This window comes from Galleria mellonella, unplaced genomic scaffold (genome assembly GCF_026898425.1).
Source record: "Galleria mellonella isolate WM207_F2 unplaced genomic scaffold, CSIRO_AGI_GalMel_v1 utg1634, whole genome shotgun sequence".
In the NCBI taxonomy this organism is placed as follows: domain Eukaryota; kingdom Metazoa; phylum Arthropoda; class Insecta; order Lepidoptera; family Pyralidae; genus Galleria; species Galleria mellonella.
The window spans coordinates 545452-564415 of NW_026442007.1; the positions used below are offsets into that span (position 1 = coordinate 545452).

Genomic DNA, 18964 nt, shown 5'->3' on the forward strand with positions numbered 1-18964 from the left:
TCATGCTCTGCATTGTTCAGCTGGTCATTAGTGCGATGAAAAAATGAGTCAGGTGAGACCATACAAACTATGAACATTTGCAATTATGAATGGATTTCAATTTATTAATTTTTTTTTCTCTCTTCTTCTTTTTTTTTTTTTTCCTTCCTTTTTCCCTTATTCTTTCCCCTTGTTTACTAGATTTTATTTTCTATGATGATTGATGGCTACATCTTTTACAAATTCATTTGTGGATTTTAAACAAATACTCAACTACATATATAGATATAAACTCACACATCTTAAATGCATACACATATACTAATGGACACCAGAATAATATATAAGTAGCGATTGGGAATGGACAAAGACACGGGAAACATTAGGGCAAAAATTATTATCCATGTATCCCGCTGTATTAATACTACCATAATTAGAGTAATGCTTTTATATAGCTATGCAACTATACAAATACTATGTGTTTTTTTTATTTTTACTGAATATTTTATAAATATAATAACGCTAACATAAATTGTAAACAGTTGTTCCGTTTTATCATAATCTAGGGTTTTGTCTATTATTCCTCTTGATATTATATAAACGGATCATATGAAATTTTGTTATGAAGTGTGTATTAAATTTTTCTGTTTGACAGACCTTGTACTTCCTTCTTAATGTACTATATATTTCCGGATTGCATATAATGCATTAAGCTGTTTGTATTCTAAACTATTTATTTATTCTTTAAAAATAATTACAACGTTATGACAGCTTGAAAAGCTAAATCAATGTTATTTGTGTATAAACCTAGTGTGCTAACATAAAAAAAATTATAATAAAAGTATTTAACCCGACTCCAGATATTTGTGAGCCGCACCTAATATCTTTGTCAGGCTACTATTAAAAATATCAATGATGTTCATAATATTATTTAATAACCGATTAATTGCACTATGAAATGATGAGTGCAATCTGAACGCTTAAAAAATATATATACCCAATCGATAGGAACATTGACCAATCCTTTTTCAAGCAGATTCGACGATTTCCTAGACGACCAATATGGTTGGTCAGCCAAGCGAGGAATTGGTGGCAAAAGGGTAACCTTGATTTGTACAACAAAGAAACAAAGGAATCAGGTGTCTAATTTGCAGAACGAAGGCTATACCTACGGATCGATGGAGTAAAAACACGCAGAGCACTCTAAGCAAATTTTCTCATAATTTATTTTTGGGGTAGCTAGAGAGGAACAACTGCGAAAGATCTATCATGGTTATTGTATAAATCATGCAATACCCATACAAATCGTGTTGTGAAACCTCTCAGCAATACACTTTTTAAAAATATACCTTGGAGTTTCCAGTAGGACTCTGCACTGGTCACAAGGCACGAACTATCCAAGCCTGGCTTAAAACCAACGTTCCGGACATTATAAGAACTGAAGACTGGCCCTCATCTAGCCCAGACCTCAATGCTTTAGACTTCAAATTATTGTTTTAGAGGACATGGTCTGCTCTAAACGACACGGTGACATTAAATCTCTTAAAAAATCTTTGGAGCAAGCAGTGGCGAAATTTCCCTTGGAAACAGTGCCAAAACTATAGACATACTGTCGTGGCCAGACAGATTAAAGGCCTTAATAAAAGCCAAAGGTGGCCATTTCGAATAGACTATTTTTTTATTTTTTTGCTAAGACTAATAAATATATAGGTATAAATTTTAGTAATATTACATTACTTCATAAAAAAAGGGCATTTTCATTTGTAAGAGAACTTATGGTTTGACTAGGTATGTACATAAATGTTATTAAGTAAATTAATCGAATTAATAATGGAAAGAGGTGACACACCCTGTATCACACGTAATATCATTCACTATTAAAAAGAATAATAGTTTTGCAATTATATGCTAATGCGAGAACGTACACAGCTGACATATAGACAGACTGGCCAAGGTTTCACTATTGCTACTTGTGTACCAACCTTGAAAAAGCACAACCCAGCAGAATCCATCCGTAACGACCCACTGATTTTCTATTATTGGGCATCAGTCTATCCTCATAAGAAGAGGATATTCAACTATTATTAGCGACCCTATTGTTAGTGATATACCTGATCAGGTCGACCTCTACGGGGTTTTCCCTGGAGTCCATCTAAATTATTTATAAATTAGACAGAATGGGTCCATTGATATGCTTTTATCCTCACCTATAATCCTTTTTGAGGTCCTGCCAACGTATATCTATAGCGCAAGCGAGATCAACATTTCAATCATTCAATAAAAAAAATAATACCACATTTGTCAAGCTGGTTGGTACAGGCTATTGTTTCAAGTTTCTTTACTCTTTCACCAGAGGGAGACTTTGTACAGACAGGCAGGCCGTCAGCTTGTTTGCCATTCTAAGTTGTATGAAAAAAAAACTGGTTTTGTGCTTTGGTTACTTAGTTGCTTCTCGCGATATGTGGGGATGAAAGGGATTGAGGACATGACAACTTATTTATTCTAATACTGTTTCGTTACTTTACCATCAGTTTTTTTTTTTATAACACAGATGGTAAACAAGCATGCGGCTCACCTAATGGTAAGTGGCTACCGTCGCCCATAATCACCCGCAACACCAGAGACATTGCAGGTGTGTTGCCAGGCCTTTTATCCGATAATTCATTCATATTGTCGAAATAAAAAGGCTCTCACTGCAAAGTAAACAAGCATACGGCCCAATTGGGCTTATGCCCAAAAAGTATTCGCAGATTTTGTCACAATGAGAAAGAAACGCCGCAGCACTGAATGTGTGGCTGTAGCCCACTCATACATTAACGATATACCACCTTTGGAAAACACACTCTATATCCTGAGGAGATAAAAAACGTCGCTACAAAAACATCTTAAAATTCCTATCACTGATAGGAATTAACAGCGAACTTTAGAAAAAGGGGCGAGCACAAAAGATCATGAAAAGGCCTTAGTGTCATAGATTTTTCTGCCTAAAAAAGCCCGTCTTTCAATAATGATAATACATTATTAATAAGGCTTTATTTTTACCTTGTACATTTGTGCTGTAACGAGACAATTTTCTACTGATATAGAAAAAAAAAACTACTTGTACCTGCCAGCAGCCGTGTAGACCTAATAACTATATTTGGAATGGCTATCGCCTTCTCGGACCATTAAAACTCCTAACTTGAAAACGTATGATACTCATACAACGTAGTGTGGGTGGCAATTACGGACTATCTTGGTGTCCACAACAATTGGTAAATTGGCGTACGAAATTCATTTAATGGGCGCTTACCAGAGATCAAACATAGGAACGGCTTGAATAAAAAGCTAAAGCCAAATTATTCTTGCAGATTGAGTTCGTACCAAAGCTGAACGAAGTGTGACAATTTCGGTATTAATTGTCATTATAGAAACATCTATAATGTTTCCTTCTATTATTGTACGCACACTGCTTGCTGGTAATTCATGCTCCTTTCCACTCAGGGTTTGCTGGAAGAGAACTCTTACAGAGTTAAGCTCGCCTGTTGTACATCTTTATTTTATATATATATTATATGTCGTAATTTTTTGTGTACAATAAAGAATAAATAAATAGTCAATTTCCAAAAATAATTCAACTTTATTTTTTATTTTTTATTGGTTAATGTTAACGAAATAATATTATTTATTACTAGCTGCATTCCGTGACTTCGTCCGCGTAAATTAGTTCATGAAGTATACTATGTGCCAAATTAGGATATAATCTATCCGGGTACTAGATTTCATTCAAATTCGTTCAAAGTGGCTTATGAAAGAGGTTAAGTGGGGACCTCGGGGTGGATCCCTTTACCCCAGCTCCAACTTCGGGGGCGAGTACCCCCGAGTCACTGGAATAATGTAGTCGTCTACTAGCGCTGGGTATCGTCTCTTCTAAATAAATTCTTATTTATTTAATCATTTGAAGCTATTCTTAGTTTACTAAAGACTAGAGGGCGCTGTGATGCTGATAATAATGCTGATAGGGCGATGGGCAGCAGCGTTTCTCTTTAAACATCTCAAAAGCCTAACGGTGGTTGCCAATCCGCTTACTAAGCTTGGCAACTGCTGGCGAAACTCTTAGGAGGCTTATGTTCAGCAGTGAACAGTTAGAAGCTGCTGATAAGATGGTGCTGTGTAATTTATCCAGTGGTATTTATTATTATTATTGTGTAATAATTATAATAGAAAATAATATTTTATAAATAACAATCGATGTAATTTGTTAAATTTTATGTGCGTAGCTAAAAATAATGAGTGGTCATAAAATAAACACAGTGACCTTGTTATTTAGTTAATCGATCGATAAAAGCGTTGACTTGAAGTCATCATTATTGGTATATAGTTACCATTATATTGACATCTATTAACTAATTTATAATGTTAACTGTAATTAATTTGTAATGTTATTTTTATTTTGTAATTCAAATGTTATTATTGTTATTATTTATTTTATTAATTTCAAAATTATAATGTAAATATTGACTTGGCATTTGTGTGACGAAAACTGTTACATTGGTTAATAAAGAAATTGATATGACATGACAGAGGTTTTCAGTTATAATAAAACGGGCTGAAAATTGGCCTACAGGAGGCCTAATTGGTCTTTTCATTTCTTTATATCAAAATAGAGATAGTATGTCGAATCCTTTCTCTACTATAAAGTCTCGATATTCGAAGTAATTTTCTCGAATTACGTATTCTCAGCACAAATCGAGATATAATTCGAGACAATCTCGAGTGAAAGAGTAAAACGTTCCATGGACTTTCAATTAAATTATGGTTATTTATTACCAATGAAATTAATCAAAATTTACAATAGAATAATAAAAAAAATATGTCATGTCTTTATAATATTTTAATATGTATTCTGCACTAACAGGGTTCGGTGGGGGGAAAGGGATTGTTAGCAATGGAGTTTGACAGCCCTATTGCTAGCAATATACCCTATTAGGTCGACCTCCACGTGGTTCCCCCTGGAAACCATCGTGAACAATTCTTGTTGAATTCGTCAGGATGGGCTAACTGACCTACTTCATCCTCACCTATCATCCTTCACTGGTGCCCCGCTGGTGTATATCGATAACTGGTATAGCATTAAGTACGCCTTTTGTAGTGAACATATTTTTGTAATGTAATCAGTAAAGAATGAACAATTAAATAAAATAAATATATAAAACAAAAGACTATGCATTAAAGATTAATTAAATAAATAAAGACCACAACCTCAGAAATGGCAACACATGAAGGTACCAAGGGCGTCACAGTATACTGTGATATCCATGCTGCTGTTTATGTCTATAAGCGACGGTTATCTTTTTCAATTAGGTGGGCCAGGAGGACCATTCAAGTTGCAAAAAAAAAAACGAAATTCAGTTTTTGTTGTAAGAAAGAAAGTCTTTGTTGTAAGAAAGAAACAACGAACTCACCTGTATCCATAGACCCACTCGAGCTTGAGCTTGTTTTGCGGCGGTGGCGCCACTTTGGCTGGGTCGAGGGCATCCTGGTCGCTAGACCCGTAGAGGACGACCGGCCGACCCCGCAGGAACATACGCATCGAGCCGTCCTCTTCATTATATTGACATGTGTGAGTGCTATTAAGAGATAATTAAATTAATTAATATTATAAACTCGTGCTGTATGGTTACGGAATAAAATCAACCATTCCTTCCTATCTCGTGTCTGTCGTAAGAGGAGGCTAAGGGAATGGTACAGGATAGCAAGGTCTCTATTAAAACTCGACCAAAGTTTAACTAAGATTGCCAACCCGCTTGCCAAGCGTGGTAACTACTGCCCCCCCCCCCGGTGGACGAAGCCTCTGTTCAGCAATATTCTAAAGTAAAGAAAATTTACTTTTTGTTTGTAATGGATAAACACAAAAAATACTTAATCGATTTTAAAAATTCTTTCACCTGTGGATTATTAGAGATTATTAGATTTTTAGAGAGTAACATAGGCTGGATTTTATTTTCAAAATATCCTGCGAAGCCCAGGCGGTATTTTTAAATATTTTTTACATTATAACTTACTTGCTTTTTCTTACATTATTCACTAGTAGTAAATTATGTATGAAAGACATATACTTAGATTATACAGATAGAGTGTTTCCATAGAAATTCTTCGACAAAAACGGGTCAACTTTTTCATACAATTTTGCGTGATAAATAGTTATGAGTGATTCCTTTATAACTATTTATATTTATTTTATCTTATAATTTCTGCATGTTTTTAATGCGTAAATACTCATTTTTTTTTATTACATAATAGGTCAAGATACATTTTATGCGTAAGTATATAGAATACTGATAAAAAAAACGAGTCAGCTAATTTGACAATTAGCTGTGAAAATGTTGACCCATTTTTAAGATTTTATGCTCTATTTATAAAATTTAAGGACATATATTTGTTTGTTATATACATTGGAAATGAGACATTATTTAGGCTACATTGACCGTTTACCATCAGACGGGCATTTACTATAATTTTTTTTTATAACACAGGGGGCAAGCGAGTATGCTAATCACCTGATGGTAAGTGACTACCGCCGCCCATAAGCATCTGCAACATTATACACCGTTTACCATCCGTTTATTTTTTATTTTAACCACGAAAATTTTGTTGTGTAAATTGTATACTAACAACCTTCGTGGTATAAAAAAAAATATTAGCTGATTCAATCGTTATAAAATTTGGTGTACACATAGATATTTGGGTTGGAGAAAGACTTTTTATCCCGGTCACGTGGACGAAGTTATGGATGAAAACTAGTAATATACCTACACCAAATTTCATAACTGTAAGTTCTAATCATATGTTAATTTTGTGCCATACAATCTCACCAGTCTGATCTTAAAGCTATGATACACTGTGTTAAGAGAGATCACACCAAGAACAGAAGACAACCCAACACAACCGGAAAGAAGGAGTTGTTAGTAACAGAAGCTGTCAGTCCATCGCTAGCAACAAACCCTGTCATGTCGATCACCACGCGTTTCCTTCAGGAAAGCATCGTATTTTTTTTATAATGGATGAAAATGAAATGGTAACCTCTTCCGAGCTATAGGGATACGCTGGCGAGGCACCAGTGAGAGATGATAAGTGAGGATGAAAGCAGGTCAGTTTGCCCATAGTGACGAACCTCGTAGAGGTCCACCTGATAGGGTATATTGCCAACAATAGGACTTTTAGATTCCATTGTACAGTGATTAAATCCTGATGAATTTATCATGATGGGCTAACTGGCTTAACTTCATCACCACTTATCGGTTCCTCATTGGTACCACACTAACGTAAATCAACAAGTATGTGCGAGTGCATTTTCATGTATTAAAAGAAATCCAGATTTTCTTTTAGAAAATATTATTTCGATAGAAAAGTTTATTTCCTATTTTGTCCTAATTGGTGTTACACGGACGGAACCGCGTATAACTTTAAGTGTTTCATATACAGATTTCACTGAAAAGCATGTGATACAGCCAACCAGACAAACAGGACACTAAAGTACATTTTTTATTATTACACCACAGCAAAATATGAGCCTTTTACCGAGAACAAGTCGACACACTTTCAGAGAATATTGGCGAATGTTTATACGCAATTAAAATTATGTTATGTTGAAATTGAACAAAATGGTCATTTATTTCATTAAATTTTGCAAAGTTAAAACAATCTATATGATAATTTGTTGTAATCTCAAAATTCGGTAGCCATTTGCGACGTTATTGTGAATGTAACTTTCTATTTTAATGAAATTTACCGTAATCGGAGAGTTAGTTGGATATAATTAAAACTGATACATAATCGAAGCAACAACCTTATTTGACAGGAGATAATAATAGTACATTACTGCAGCGGCCAGTAATTAAGGCATTGGTGGACGAACGTGCAAATGTGGGCCGAGGCGTAGCCGGGGCACGCACATCCTGAGGATGGTGATACAAATATTAACATTTCAAACAAATTAAAGTAGGTAAATAATTTTTAGGATAAAGTAGGCGCTTTAGTTAATATTATTGTAAATTGTTAGTAAACAATGCAAATTGTTAATAAACGCTAATTCAATAATGTATGAATCACAGGATTCTGAATAAATTAATATTGATAGGTACTTAATAGTTATTCACTTTCGTTCATATAAATTAGTAAGAAAGCCAGAGTTGATATGTGTTTTTATATTGAAAAATTAATAATGTGATGTAGTATTATATGTTATATACATAATAATATATAAATTATATGTAGTATAAATATATATAAATATTAATAATATGTTGAAGTTTTAATACTGGTTGTTGACACTGAGGTTTTTTAGAACACTGTATTATTTTTAAATTTGTTCAATGTAAAATTTTTTAAGTCATGTCTCGTATTTTTTTCACTAAACTTATTATTTTATATCTCAAATACATATATTTTTATTACTGCATCCTGCTATTTACAACATAATATAGATTTTAAGTGACTAAAAAGCATTACTATATAATTTTGCGATTAATGTTAAAATTTTTGTGTTTAGGCCAAGTAACTTTGAAGTAAGTACTTAGTTTACTGGCTTTTTTGAATATATAATATTTTTATTTATGTATATTGAGTCTTTGCAGTTTTAATTTTATTTTATTACAATATTTATGGGATTATGTATATGTAAAAATAAAAAAAAAAAAAAATTGTATTTAACAATGCACATACGAGTAATTTCGTATTACTTTACATTATAGCCACATTACAACGGTTTTGAATTAAAATATACATTGAAATAGTTTTTTTTTTTAATTTGACATTTGTTTTGTTTTTTTATTAGGTATTTTTTTTTTATTATTTTGATAAGTCAGTAATAAACAAAATCCCCATGCATTAAACAAGCACAAAATCATTCAAATACACGATGGCCAAGTGCCGAATAATTTAAGGGCGATCCTTAGAAAAAATTCAAAGCGACTTACACTGAGGTGAATGACATTATAGCGCGCTTATTCTGCAATTTTATGCGTTTACCTCCAGCCCAGATTGTTTTAATAAAACGGACAGCCCAGCTGCGTCCCAAAACATCCAATGCCCAGCTAGGCGATAAAAAATAATCTAAAAAAACATAAATAATACATTATTCTGTCACCTACATTAAATATTCACGCTAATGCTTCATTATCGACTAGATAAAAGATTAACTCACTGTTTTGTTATGACCTATGTAAATAACATAAAATTACCTGTCGTCCATCTTGAAAAACTAGCTGCGGTGAGACGTGTAAACTTTTTTTTTAATCGCCAAATATAGCAAACTTTTCGAGTACTCGACCGGGAGTTTTACTTTTTAAAAACCGGTTTCAAACAGCCGTTCGCGTACAGCCGATAAGCAAGAAAAACTTAGGCAGACTGCGTGTGCGGAGGACGGGACGGTCGCGACACGGTTTCTGAGCATTTGCTGTTCAGTTTTTTCGTTTTGTACAACATTCATTGCTACGCTATTGATGAGCAGTTTTGATAAACGGTAGGTAAACAAGCAATGTATTTTGTATGAAAGACTTTAATTAACACGGTCAGTGGTGTACTGTATACTAGGTACAGATATTGTCTATATTTTAGTCTGTGACTCATTTAATCTTTCAGACTTGATGACGTACCTCTTATTTTGTTCTAAATAAGGAAATATATACTAGAGGTAGTCTGTACTAGATAAAGGAGCTAGAATATGTATTAGATATTTATAAAGGTTTTTCATCATAAAAAAAAAAAATGTCTATTCTATGAAGTAGGTCACTAGAAATTCTTGAACTAGGATCTTACTAGCAGCTAATCGTTAATCAATCTATAGATTTAATTAAATAACAAATTAGTGACGTTCCTAACAAAAAACCTAATAAAGGTAAAAATGTGACTAATTTATCGTTGAACTCGTCACGATGGGCCAACTGATTTGCCTTTTCATCCTTACCAATCATCTCTAACTGGTGCCCCGCTTAGTGTATACCGTACAGGAGGGCGGGGTTCAAGGCTATTGCGTGTCATGTGTGATTTATCAAGTATTATTTTACACATGAAATAAGCAATAGTTAATTTAACCACACCAATATAACGTAACGATCTCCCAGTTGAATACTGACTTACTTTTTTAATATACCACGTGTACTATATACTACTATTCAACTACCTTTTAATTTGAATTGTCACTACTTTTATCGGGGGGACCTGGTGTCTAAGATACAAGTTACGACTTAGTTTAGGCTCCAGAGGGCCTACCATGAAGTATTTTCCGAAATTTCGGGGACGAACGAAACAGAAATTTGATGTTAAAATTACATAATACATGCTGTTTAAAATTATTAAAAAGGTTGAAATATCGTTCCTTTGGACAATTAGAATAGGATTTATGATGAACGAAACGTTAAGCTCCATTTACTGGGTCGATTTTGATACAAACAAAAACACGAAATTAAGCCCGTAATTTCGGAATTTCATTTCATGGTAGACCACCAGATCTCCCACAAATTACGATACTTTTATTTTGTATAAAGTAAATAATCTATACATTGTAATTTGTGGAGATGAATAAACTAATTATTATTATTGTATAGCAATATTTATACTGTTTTGAGTGTACATGACTACACGAGGGTACATTCGTCAGAAATGTCAGTATTAGCTTCCCTATCAGTCAGTATCGAGCGAGCGTTGCGCGAGGACGCACGTTGTATCGCGGACTGTGTGTGTGTGTGTGTGTGTGTGTGCCAGTGACGATATGGTAACTAATCCTTCGTTTACTTTTATAGGGTATATAAACTACACCATGGCGATAAGACAAATTCTGTATATAATATGATCATCAATAACACCATGGACACTACAAGAATTTTGTTCCATAAACAGAATAATATAGTATGGTACCCTTACTAAAATAAAACCTATCGATAAAGTAATCCAATTCCGTTCAGTATAGGTATATACATATTACGTACCACATGTCATTACAAAATAATTAAAGATTATGGCCCACAAAAAAAAAAACCGACTTCAATTGTGATAAAACAAGTTGTTTGGTCTAAAAATAAAACAACTGATCCAATTTGATGAACTTTCTAGTGGACCAATCTGTAAGTACCTTTCAGGTGTAAGAATTTTTCAAATAGGTTTAGAACTGACGGAGTTATAAGGTAAATTTAAAAAATATATAACCGAATTGAGAACCTGCTCTTTTGAAGTCGGTTGAAAATACAATAGTAGCTGTTATTATACTAGTATAGACCGCATGATAGCAAAGTAATTAATAGACATGCTTTTTTAGTTCCAAAATAAAATAAATAGGATCATCTCAGCGATAAATTATGATTACGATTAGCACATATAACTCGTGCTTATCGAAAATAAGTTTTTTTTTTATATTTTTGATTACATAAATCAAAAAGTGTTCAGCCGATTTTAAGAATTTTATTATTAAAAGAAATATTAAAGAACTCTACGCAAAAAAAGTATGCCAAACTTGCCTATTAAAGTTTATATAAAATACTAATTTATCTTACCTATCTATCCACTCGAGCGAAGCTGGGGCGGATTGCTAGTTACTTTTTTATATTTGTTTACAATCGTATTGTGATAGAATTGAAGATGAGCAGTTGCATCATGAATGACAACCGTGGGGTGTTCATTCCACTTATCGCGGCCATTGAGCTGCGCGTGGGCGGATTACATAATCATGAATTTACCGACTGCTAGAATAGTTGTAGCGATTATAAAGTAAGTATAAAGTGTAGTAAATAATCTTCAACAATTTTCAATACGTTACTACGCTGAGCCGTATGCACTATAATATATTAGTTTTTTTTTTTTTTTTTATTGGATGAAAATGGAGTGGTAACCCCGCCTGCGCTAACGGGATACGCTGGCGGGGCACCAGTGAAGGATGATAGATAAGAATGAAAACAGGCCAGTTAGCCCATCATGATGAATTCATCAGGAATTAATCATGATAGTTTCCAGGGGGAACCGCGAGGAGGTCGATCTGGTTGGGTATATTACCATCAATGGGATTCTTAGTCTCCATTACTAACAATCCCTTTTCCCCCATAATATACTAGTTGGGATTGGATTGAGTGATGCGAACTACCAGTTATATACATGTAGGGCTGCCATCATCTAAATTGTTGACACTGGGGGGAGAGGGATTGTTACAGGTCGACCTCCTCGCGGTTCCCCCTGGAAACTATCATGGTTAATATCTGATGAATTCATCATGATGGGCTAACTGGCCTGTTTTCATTCTCATCTATCACCCTTCACTGGTGCTCCGCCAGCGTATCCCGTTAGCGCAGGCGGGGTTACCATTCCATTTTCACATATAAAAAAACAAATTGTTGACACTGGATAAACACGGAATGCATTTGTCAGAGGGAGACTTTTTATTTTTTTGTTATATATGTATATTTATCACTTTGTAAATATAGTAAAAAAAAACATTGCATAATTTGTCGCATTGCTAACTATTATAACAAGTCATTATGTATGAGAACACGGTTTGAAATAAAATTCAAGGTCGCGCGAGATCACTTATCTCCGGAAAACCAAAGTCAAGTTTTCCTCCTTATTTATATGTTGCACTCAAAACTCTTAATCAGTCAAAAGTACTTTTAACTGAACAGGTTGGTGAAAAGTGGTTTTGATTGAAAACTATTGGTTATTAGCACTTTTGACTGCAATTTGCGATTTTTTTTAGGATCTGCTGTGATCCTGTTATTTGGGAGCCAAAGTGCATCGCTATCGGAATACAATGCACAGCGGTGTAATATAAGGTAAGTTATTTGATTTTTGTTTGAGTGTTTATATTGTTTGATATTATCTGATGTTAGTTTTATCATATTTGTTATTTATTTTGTATTTACATTATTCATTAATTATATTTAGTTTTTTGATATATATATATATATATATATATATATATATATATATATATATATATATATACAGTTACCATTTAAGACCCTTGTACCACATTTCGAGCAAATAAATTATTATTATTCTTATTCTACAATTTTATCATTATAATCATTGCCTTGCCTTTTCCCATTTATCTAGGGTCAACACAGTATGTCTTCTTCTTTCATTAATCCCTGTCAATTTTCATTTCTGGGTTCACTCTTTTTTACAATTTTATTATATTAGTAAATGGTAAGATTAAAAACGATAAAAAGTAGTGTCCCATATCAACATTAAGGTTGTCTTGAAAAGATTGCTCTCAGCAATAAGACCGCCTTACTGTACTTATTCAATTGTATCGTTGTGTTTGTAAATTGGCTTGCTTATTTCCTATATTGTATAATGCAAATAAAGTATACTCATTCGTTCATTCATTTAATAGATGAACGCATATTAGAATGGAAGGGGTTACATTTTTTCTGTCGTTTTTCAACAGGCGTTTCTTTGGGTTAATGTACGATTTCACTATTAGAACACCCTTTAAAAGAATGCTAATGACACCAATTTCATATACAGGATATAGTTTAAAGGAAAATAGTTTTGACATAAAGTCAGACCAGTTACACGAAGAGTCTGAAAACTGTTCAATGTTAAAGGCAAACCACCCAAAGCGAAAAGAAGTGCGAACAAGTGATAGAGAAGCAGCGTAAGCCACCACCGCAACAACCTTGTAATCGACTTACCCGTGTTTCAATATAGATCCATTCTGTGACGGCTTAGAGTATAAATTAAGCAACGACTTTGCTGTTGTAAATCTAAAGAAAACATATACATAACATTAGAAACTCATAGAAAAATAATAGGCTAAAAAAAACATAAGGAATCTATATTAAAATACCCAATTTCTGACTGAACAAATAATACGCAAAATATATGTAGGCGCTGGGGGGAGAAGGTATTGTTAGTAATGGGGATTATTAGCCCCATTGCTAGCAATATACCCTGTCAGGTCGACCTCCTCGCGGTTCCCCCTGGAAACCATCGTGATTGATTTATCGTTAGACTCGTCACGGTGGGCTAACTGACCTACCTTTTTATTCTCACCAATCATTCCTCACCGTGTAGGCGGGGTTACCATTCCATTATCATCCATAAAAAAAAATGTAGCGCTTATATATTTTTCTCTCGGCTTCATGGATAAATGACAATGTGTTGATTTCTTGTTAACCGATTTAAATAAATTTAGTATAATGATTTTGAACGATGATTTATATATATATATATATTACAACAATGGTAAACAAATATACGCCCTGCTTAATCGAAAGTGTTCTAGGTTGAATATGTTTTCAGAGTTGTGTAAAAAATGTATAAACCATATTATATCTACCTACCTACTATAATGAGTAATGGATAGAAGTATGTGATATTTTAAATATTTTTTATTATCAACTATCATCTGGAAGTCATTCATTATTACCATTTGATAGAGTGACGATCTCAAATGTGTTGGAGTTAATGGATGAAGATTCTTTAGCAATATTCCTCGAAGTAGCAGTTTTTGTAGCTTATCCACTGAACTATAAGTGGCTAAAATGAACTATTACAGAGATATAAATTAATACAGACACAGTACATCTTTAGATATATGACAGAACAAATAATTACTCGTATTTTTTTTCTTTTTTTTTTTATACAACTTAGAATGGCAAACAAGCTGACGGCCCACCTGATGAAAAGTGGTAACCGTCGCCTATAGACATGAGCAGTACCATGGATATAAGTATATATAGTATACTGTTTCGCCCATGATACCCCACATGCGTTGTCATTCCTGAGGACTCAGGTGTTATTCCTCTGTACCCAGTAAATTCATGCCATATCCCACCCTTCAAACCGAAACACAGCCATGCAAACACAACTGCTTAACGGTTTAAACACGAATAGGACAGAGGTACATAAGCAATCGACCTTTGTACAAAGTCTCCCTCTGGTGCTATACAATGGAGGGTCAGAAAATTCTGTATAAAAAACATATAAGAGGTTAACAGGTTTTCGTATTATTATTATTATGTTATAAACAATGTAACTATTAACAGTGTATGTAAATAAAATTGCTGTTCTTATTTACATTTTAGATTTTAGAACAATGTGTATACGAGCCTGTGACAAAGTAGCATTCTATTAGCAATATATATTGTTCATACTAATGCCAAGTCCCAAACGGGATAGAAAAAGATCGATATCGTCCGAAAAATGTGTACATCATGTGAGATCTTAGCTTAAAATAATACTAAGGCAGATAAATAATTACAACAGTGGTCTTATTGCCCATAAATGAAGTTCTGATTTAGCTATAGGCAATAGAATTCTAATATCTCTCTTGAAACATCACCAAAGCCTAACTGAGGTTGCCAACCCACCTACCAAGCAAAGCAACTACTGGGGAAAACCCTTCTCATTGGAAAAGGTAATGTTCAAGACTGGACAGTTAAAGACTGGTATCATCATCATCATAATTAATAAGATATTTACCCACTGCTTCTAAATCTGTAACGTGCCAATTTTTTTTTGTTAATAAAAAAAGTATTTATTTATTTATTACTTCTCACCATAAACAATTAAGGACTTACTATCTATAACTTGCAAAATATTTTAACATTTTTTTTTATACAACTTAGAATGGCAAACAAGCTGACGGCCCACCTGATGGAAAGTGGTAACCGTCGCCTATAGACATGAGCAGTACCATGGACATAACAGAGTATACTGTTTCGCCCATGATACCTCCATGCGTTGCCATTCCTGAGGACTCGGGTGTTATTCCTCTGTACCCTGTAAATTCACGCCATATCCCACCCTTCAAACCGAAACACAGCCATGCAAATACAACTGCTTTACGGTTGAAACACGAATGGGATATATATTATTTTTGGGAGCACAATATTATTTGTGGGAGCTGGTGCGTGTACTAGGTGTTAAACCTGTATTACAAGTCACCAGGATCCTTACTACGAACAGTACAAATTACACAGATTATAAAAAAAAAAATTATGATGTTTAATTTGATTCTGTAATTTGAATAGTGATAATAAAAAGGCAGGCAGGATAAATTTAGGAGAACAAATTTTCAAAATTGGCTCAAGTCTGGGTTATGTTCTAGATAATTTTACTCAATTTTTACTTAATTTTTTTTTTTATTTTATAAGTTGTTAGATAGTCGTTATGGGTTTCTAAAAACCCATACAAATGTGGACTATTTTATAACAATATTGCTAATAGACTGTTACTTATAGGGCTTGCAAGTGAATGTGTAGAATGAATGAAAAAGTGGCTCTACCATGTCTTATAGAGTGATGGTAAGGTTTTATTACAATACTCAAGTGCAGTCATTGACATATTGGCAAAATCTGCGCTGGTGCTAGTGCATTGTAGACAAAGGTGTTTAGTGGCGTGCGTGTAAATGCTTACGCAAACGAGAGACTCTCCATCAGCATTGGACAAAATTCCCTTATTGTTTTTTTCATTTATTTACATATACACTAAACAAACTTTCACGTAATAGTATCTATTCATTAAAATATAAGAGTTTTATAAATGATCATAAGAAAAAAAAATAATAAAGTATCAAAAAACATAAAAATTAAGATTACAAATTAAATAATAACACCTTAATTATAAATCGCAATAAAAGAAAAAAAAAACTTAATATGAATGTAGTGCAAAAATTTGTGCAAAGCACCTAACTCAGCGTATATCGCAGTTTCATATCTGAAGCTTCTACGCCGATTTTCAGTTTCAGTCATGGGCTTTTGTATGTTATGCAATGAAATTACACGTGCTTTATGCTAATAGAACCTAAGATTGTCTCTCGTTTGTGTAAGCTTCAAAATAAGTGCTCTTAAGAGCTGTGTTCATTCCGTTGTTTGCACCTACTCAGTCAACTGTAAAAGAGCTGGTGGAGTGGAAAATGGTGCTGTAACGCTCCTTCCCTTATTCTAGCATAAGGATTATATGTAGCAAGACGACAACTTCACCAATATGGCATTAAAATGCAAGTTACTTTATTAGTATCTAAATTAACATGATCCAAATCTGTTTTAAAACTATCGTGATATTTAAATTAGAGAAGAATATTTTTTTAATGTACTATTAAGGGCTCGATTTGGGGAAAAGGGAAAGTAGACAAATTGTCCTTAACGGAAAAACTCTCGACAGTCGAGAACTCGAAATTCTCAATTTCGAGTTATTAAGTTCGGTAAATATTGCCTATATTTGTCTGAAGCGGCAAAATAACTAGATCGAGCCGTGTGTACGTCACTACATATATATGACAAAACACCAAGGATTTTATGGTTATAAAGATCCTATCTACTTACAGGACATGATTGATCCTATTTTCTAAAGATATTTAAGCTTTCGTTTTCTAGCCCTAAAATCATGAAGACAATTTTATTTGCTAATAATGAAGATTAAATGTTTTTTTAGAAATAGAATTGTTTGTTATTTGTCTAGACTTTTTATTGTACTGTATATAATTAAAAAATATAATATATAAATAATATTTATACTTTGGTGGCTGTAGCATAGGTTCTCCTAGTTCAGCCATCAGTCTACACAATACACACACTGTGTATTCTTAAGTAAATAGTTTGTTCATACAGTATTGTGGAGAAAATTTTTTTAAGAATAATTATTAAAGTTCATTTTTATATACAATATAATATATATTAATAAAGTTATCATTGTACAATTTATTGTCTCAGAAATTGGGTATGATGTTGTTGAATAAAATAAAACTTAAGTGGAACAAACGTAGGAGTAAACGTGGTTTAATTAGCAAGGAAAGTAGATTGCCAAATATATATTTAGGAGATTTCATGTTTACGAGTAACACAATAAATGTATGATATGTCATAAATTTTCAAATGCAGGCATTTTAATTTGAGCGAACTTAAAATAAGACTACAAATAACTTACACCATAAATCTAGACAAGCAGTTCATCTGCTTTACTTGCTAATTTCAATGCCATAATTCTATTATCATTATTGAGTAATCTACACCGCAAAGTTCTCTATAAAACTAAGTCAATAAATACTAATTTGACTTAAATTTATAAGCAACGTGAAACGGAAATACTGAAAGTATTAGAAATATATATAATGTTTGACATTTGTGAGAAAGTGTATGCAAGTGTTATAACACAAACGTTATTTACTCTCGTGTCGAGGTTTCATTTTATGCGCCGTCTTAACGTATTTGTACCTTTTTTTTCTATTAAAGTAATATTATTGAAGCTAATCAAAATTGTCTGTTAATTTTGAGACCAGTCTCGTTCACTCGTTATTTATTCACACTTCACGTTGCTCTAAAGCCTTATTCGGACTGCTTTAATAATTTTGTTTGGTGAGTGATTTAGTAAAAAATGTCATACTCGACTAAATCGTTACACAGACACAGCTGTTAGATTACTTGCCACTCAACTAAATTACTTGAGCAGTACGAATTAGCATGTATAATAGTATTGACTAACCTGTTGTTAGATATTAAACCGTGTGCACCGAAGTCTCCGGTGGAACTCCATCTTTTGGTGAGGCTGTTAACAGCCGGTGACGCGCTTTGGTTGCTCGATGTCGAGTTATTTCGCGATCTGAGCATACGCACACTTGTAGCGTCTCTATTCTAGTTATGTGCCGAGTCGAGTTTTGATAGAGTTCGAGTTTTGGTATTCGAGTTTGAGAATTTGAACAAACTCAAGTACTTGAATGGGTGTTCGATTAAAATAAATGTTCAATAATTTTAAATATTTTCTTTCGATTATTAAAGGAAAAATACTTCGAGTACCTGAATACGTATTACCTATTCGAGTCAATACTCGAATCAGACTGGCTAGGCACATCACTACTCTATACTACTAATACGTTACATATACGATACGACATAATACATAAAAGGAAAGAAACTACTGAGCATTAAGAATGAATGATAATTAAATATATATGCGAAGACTACTTCCGGAAATAGACAAATCATAAAAGTCTATATAAGTTCTGAGAATAATCGTA

At 33.3% G+C, this 18964-nt stretch overlaps 1 protein-coding gene across 6 annotated transcripts in view; it reads right to left on the minus strand.

Moving 5' to 3' along the window:
• Positions 1-18964, minus strand: part of LOC113512981 (echinoderm microtubule-associated protein-like 2) — a 104591-nt gene that overhangs the window by 25700 nt on the left and 59927 nt on the right. For 3 of the 6 annotated variants that reach the window (XM_052892654.1, XM_052892653.1, XM_052892658.1), the window contains 3 exons: positions 18433-18549; positions 13641-13712; positions 5424-5588 (listed from right to left, as the gene is read on the minus strand). In XM_052892654.1, coding sequence (XP_052748614.1) covers positions 5424-5588; positions 13641-13712; positions 18433-18549 — 354 coding nt within the window. The remainder of the gene's footprint in view (positions 1-5423; positions 5589-13640; positions 13713-18432; positions 18550-18964) is intronic. The other 3 variants (XM_052892656.1, XM_052892655.1, XM_052892657.1) reach the window with 3 other exon arrangements.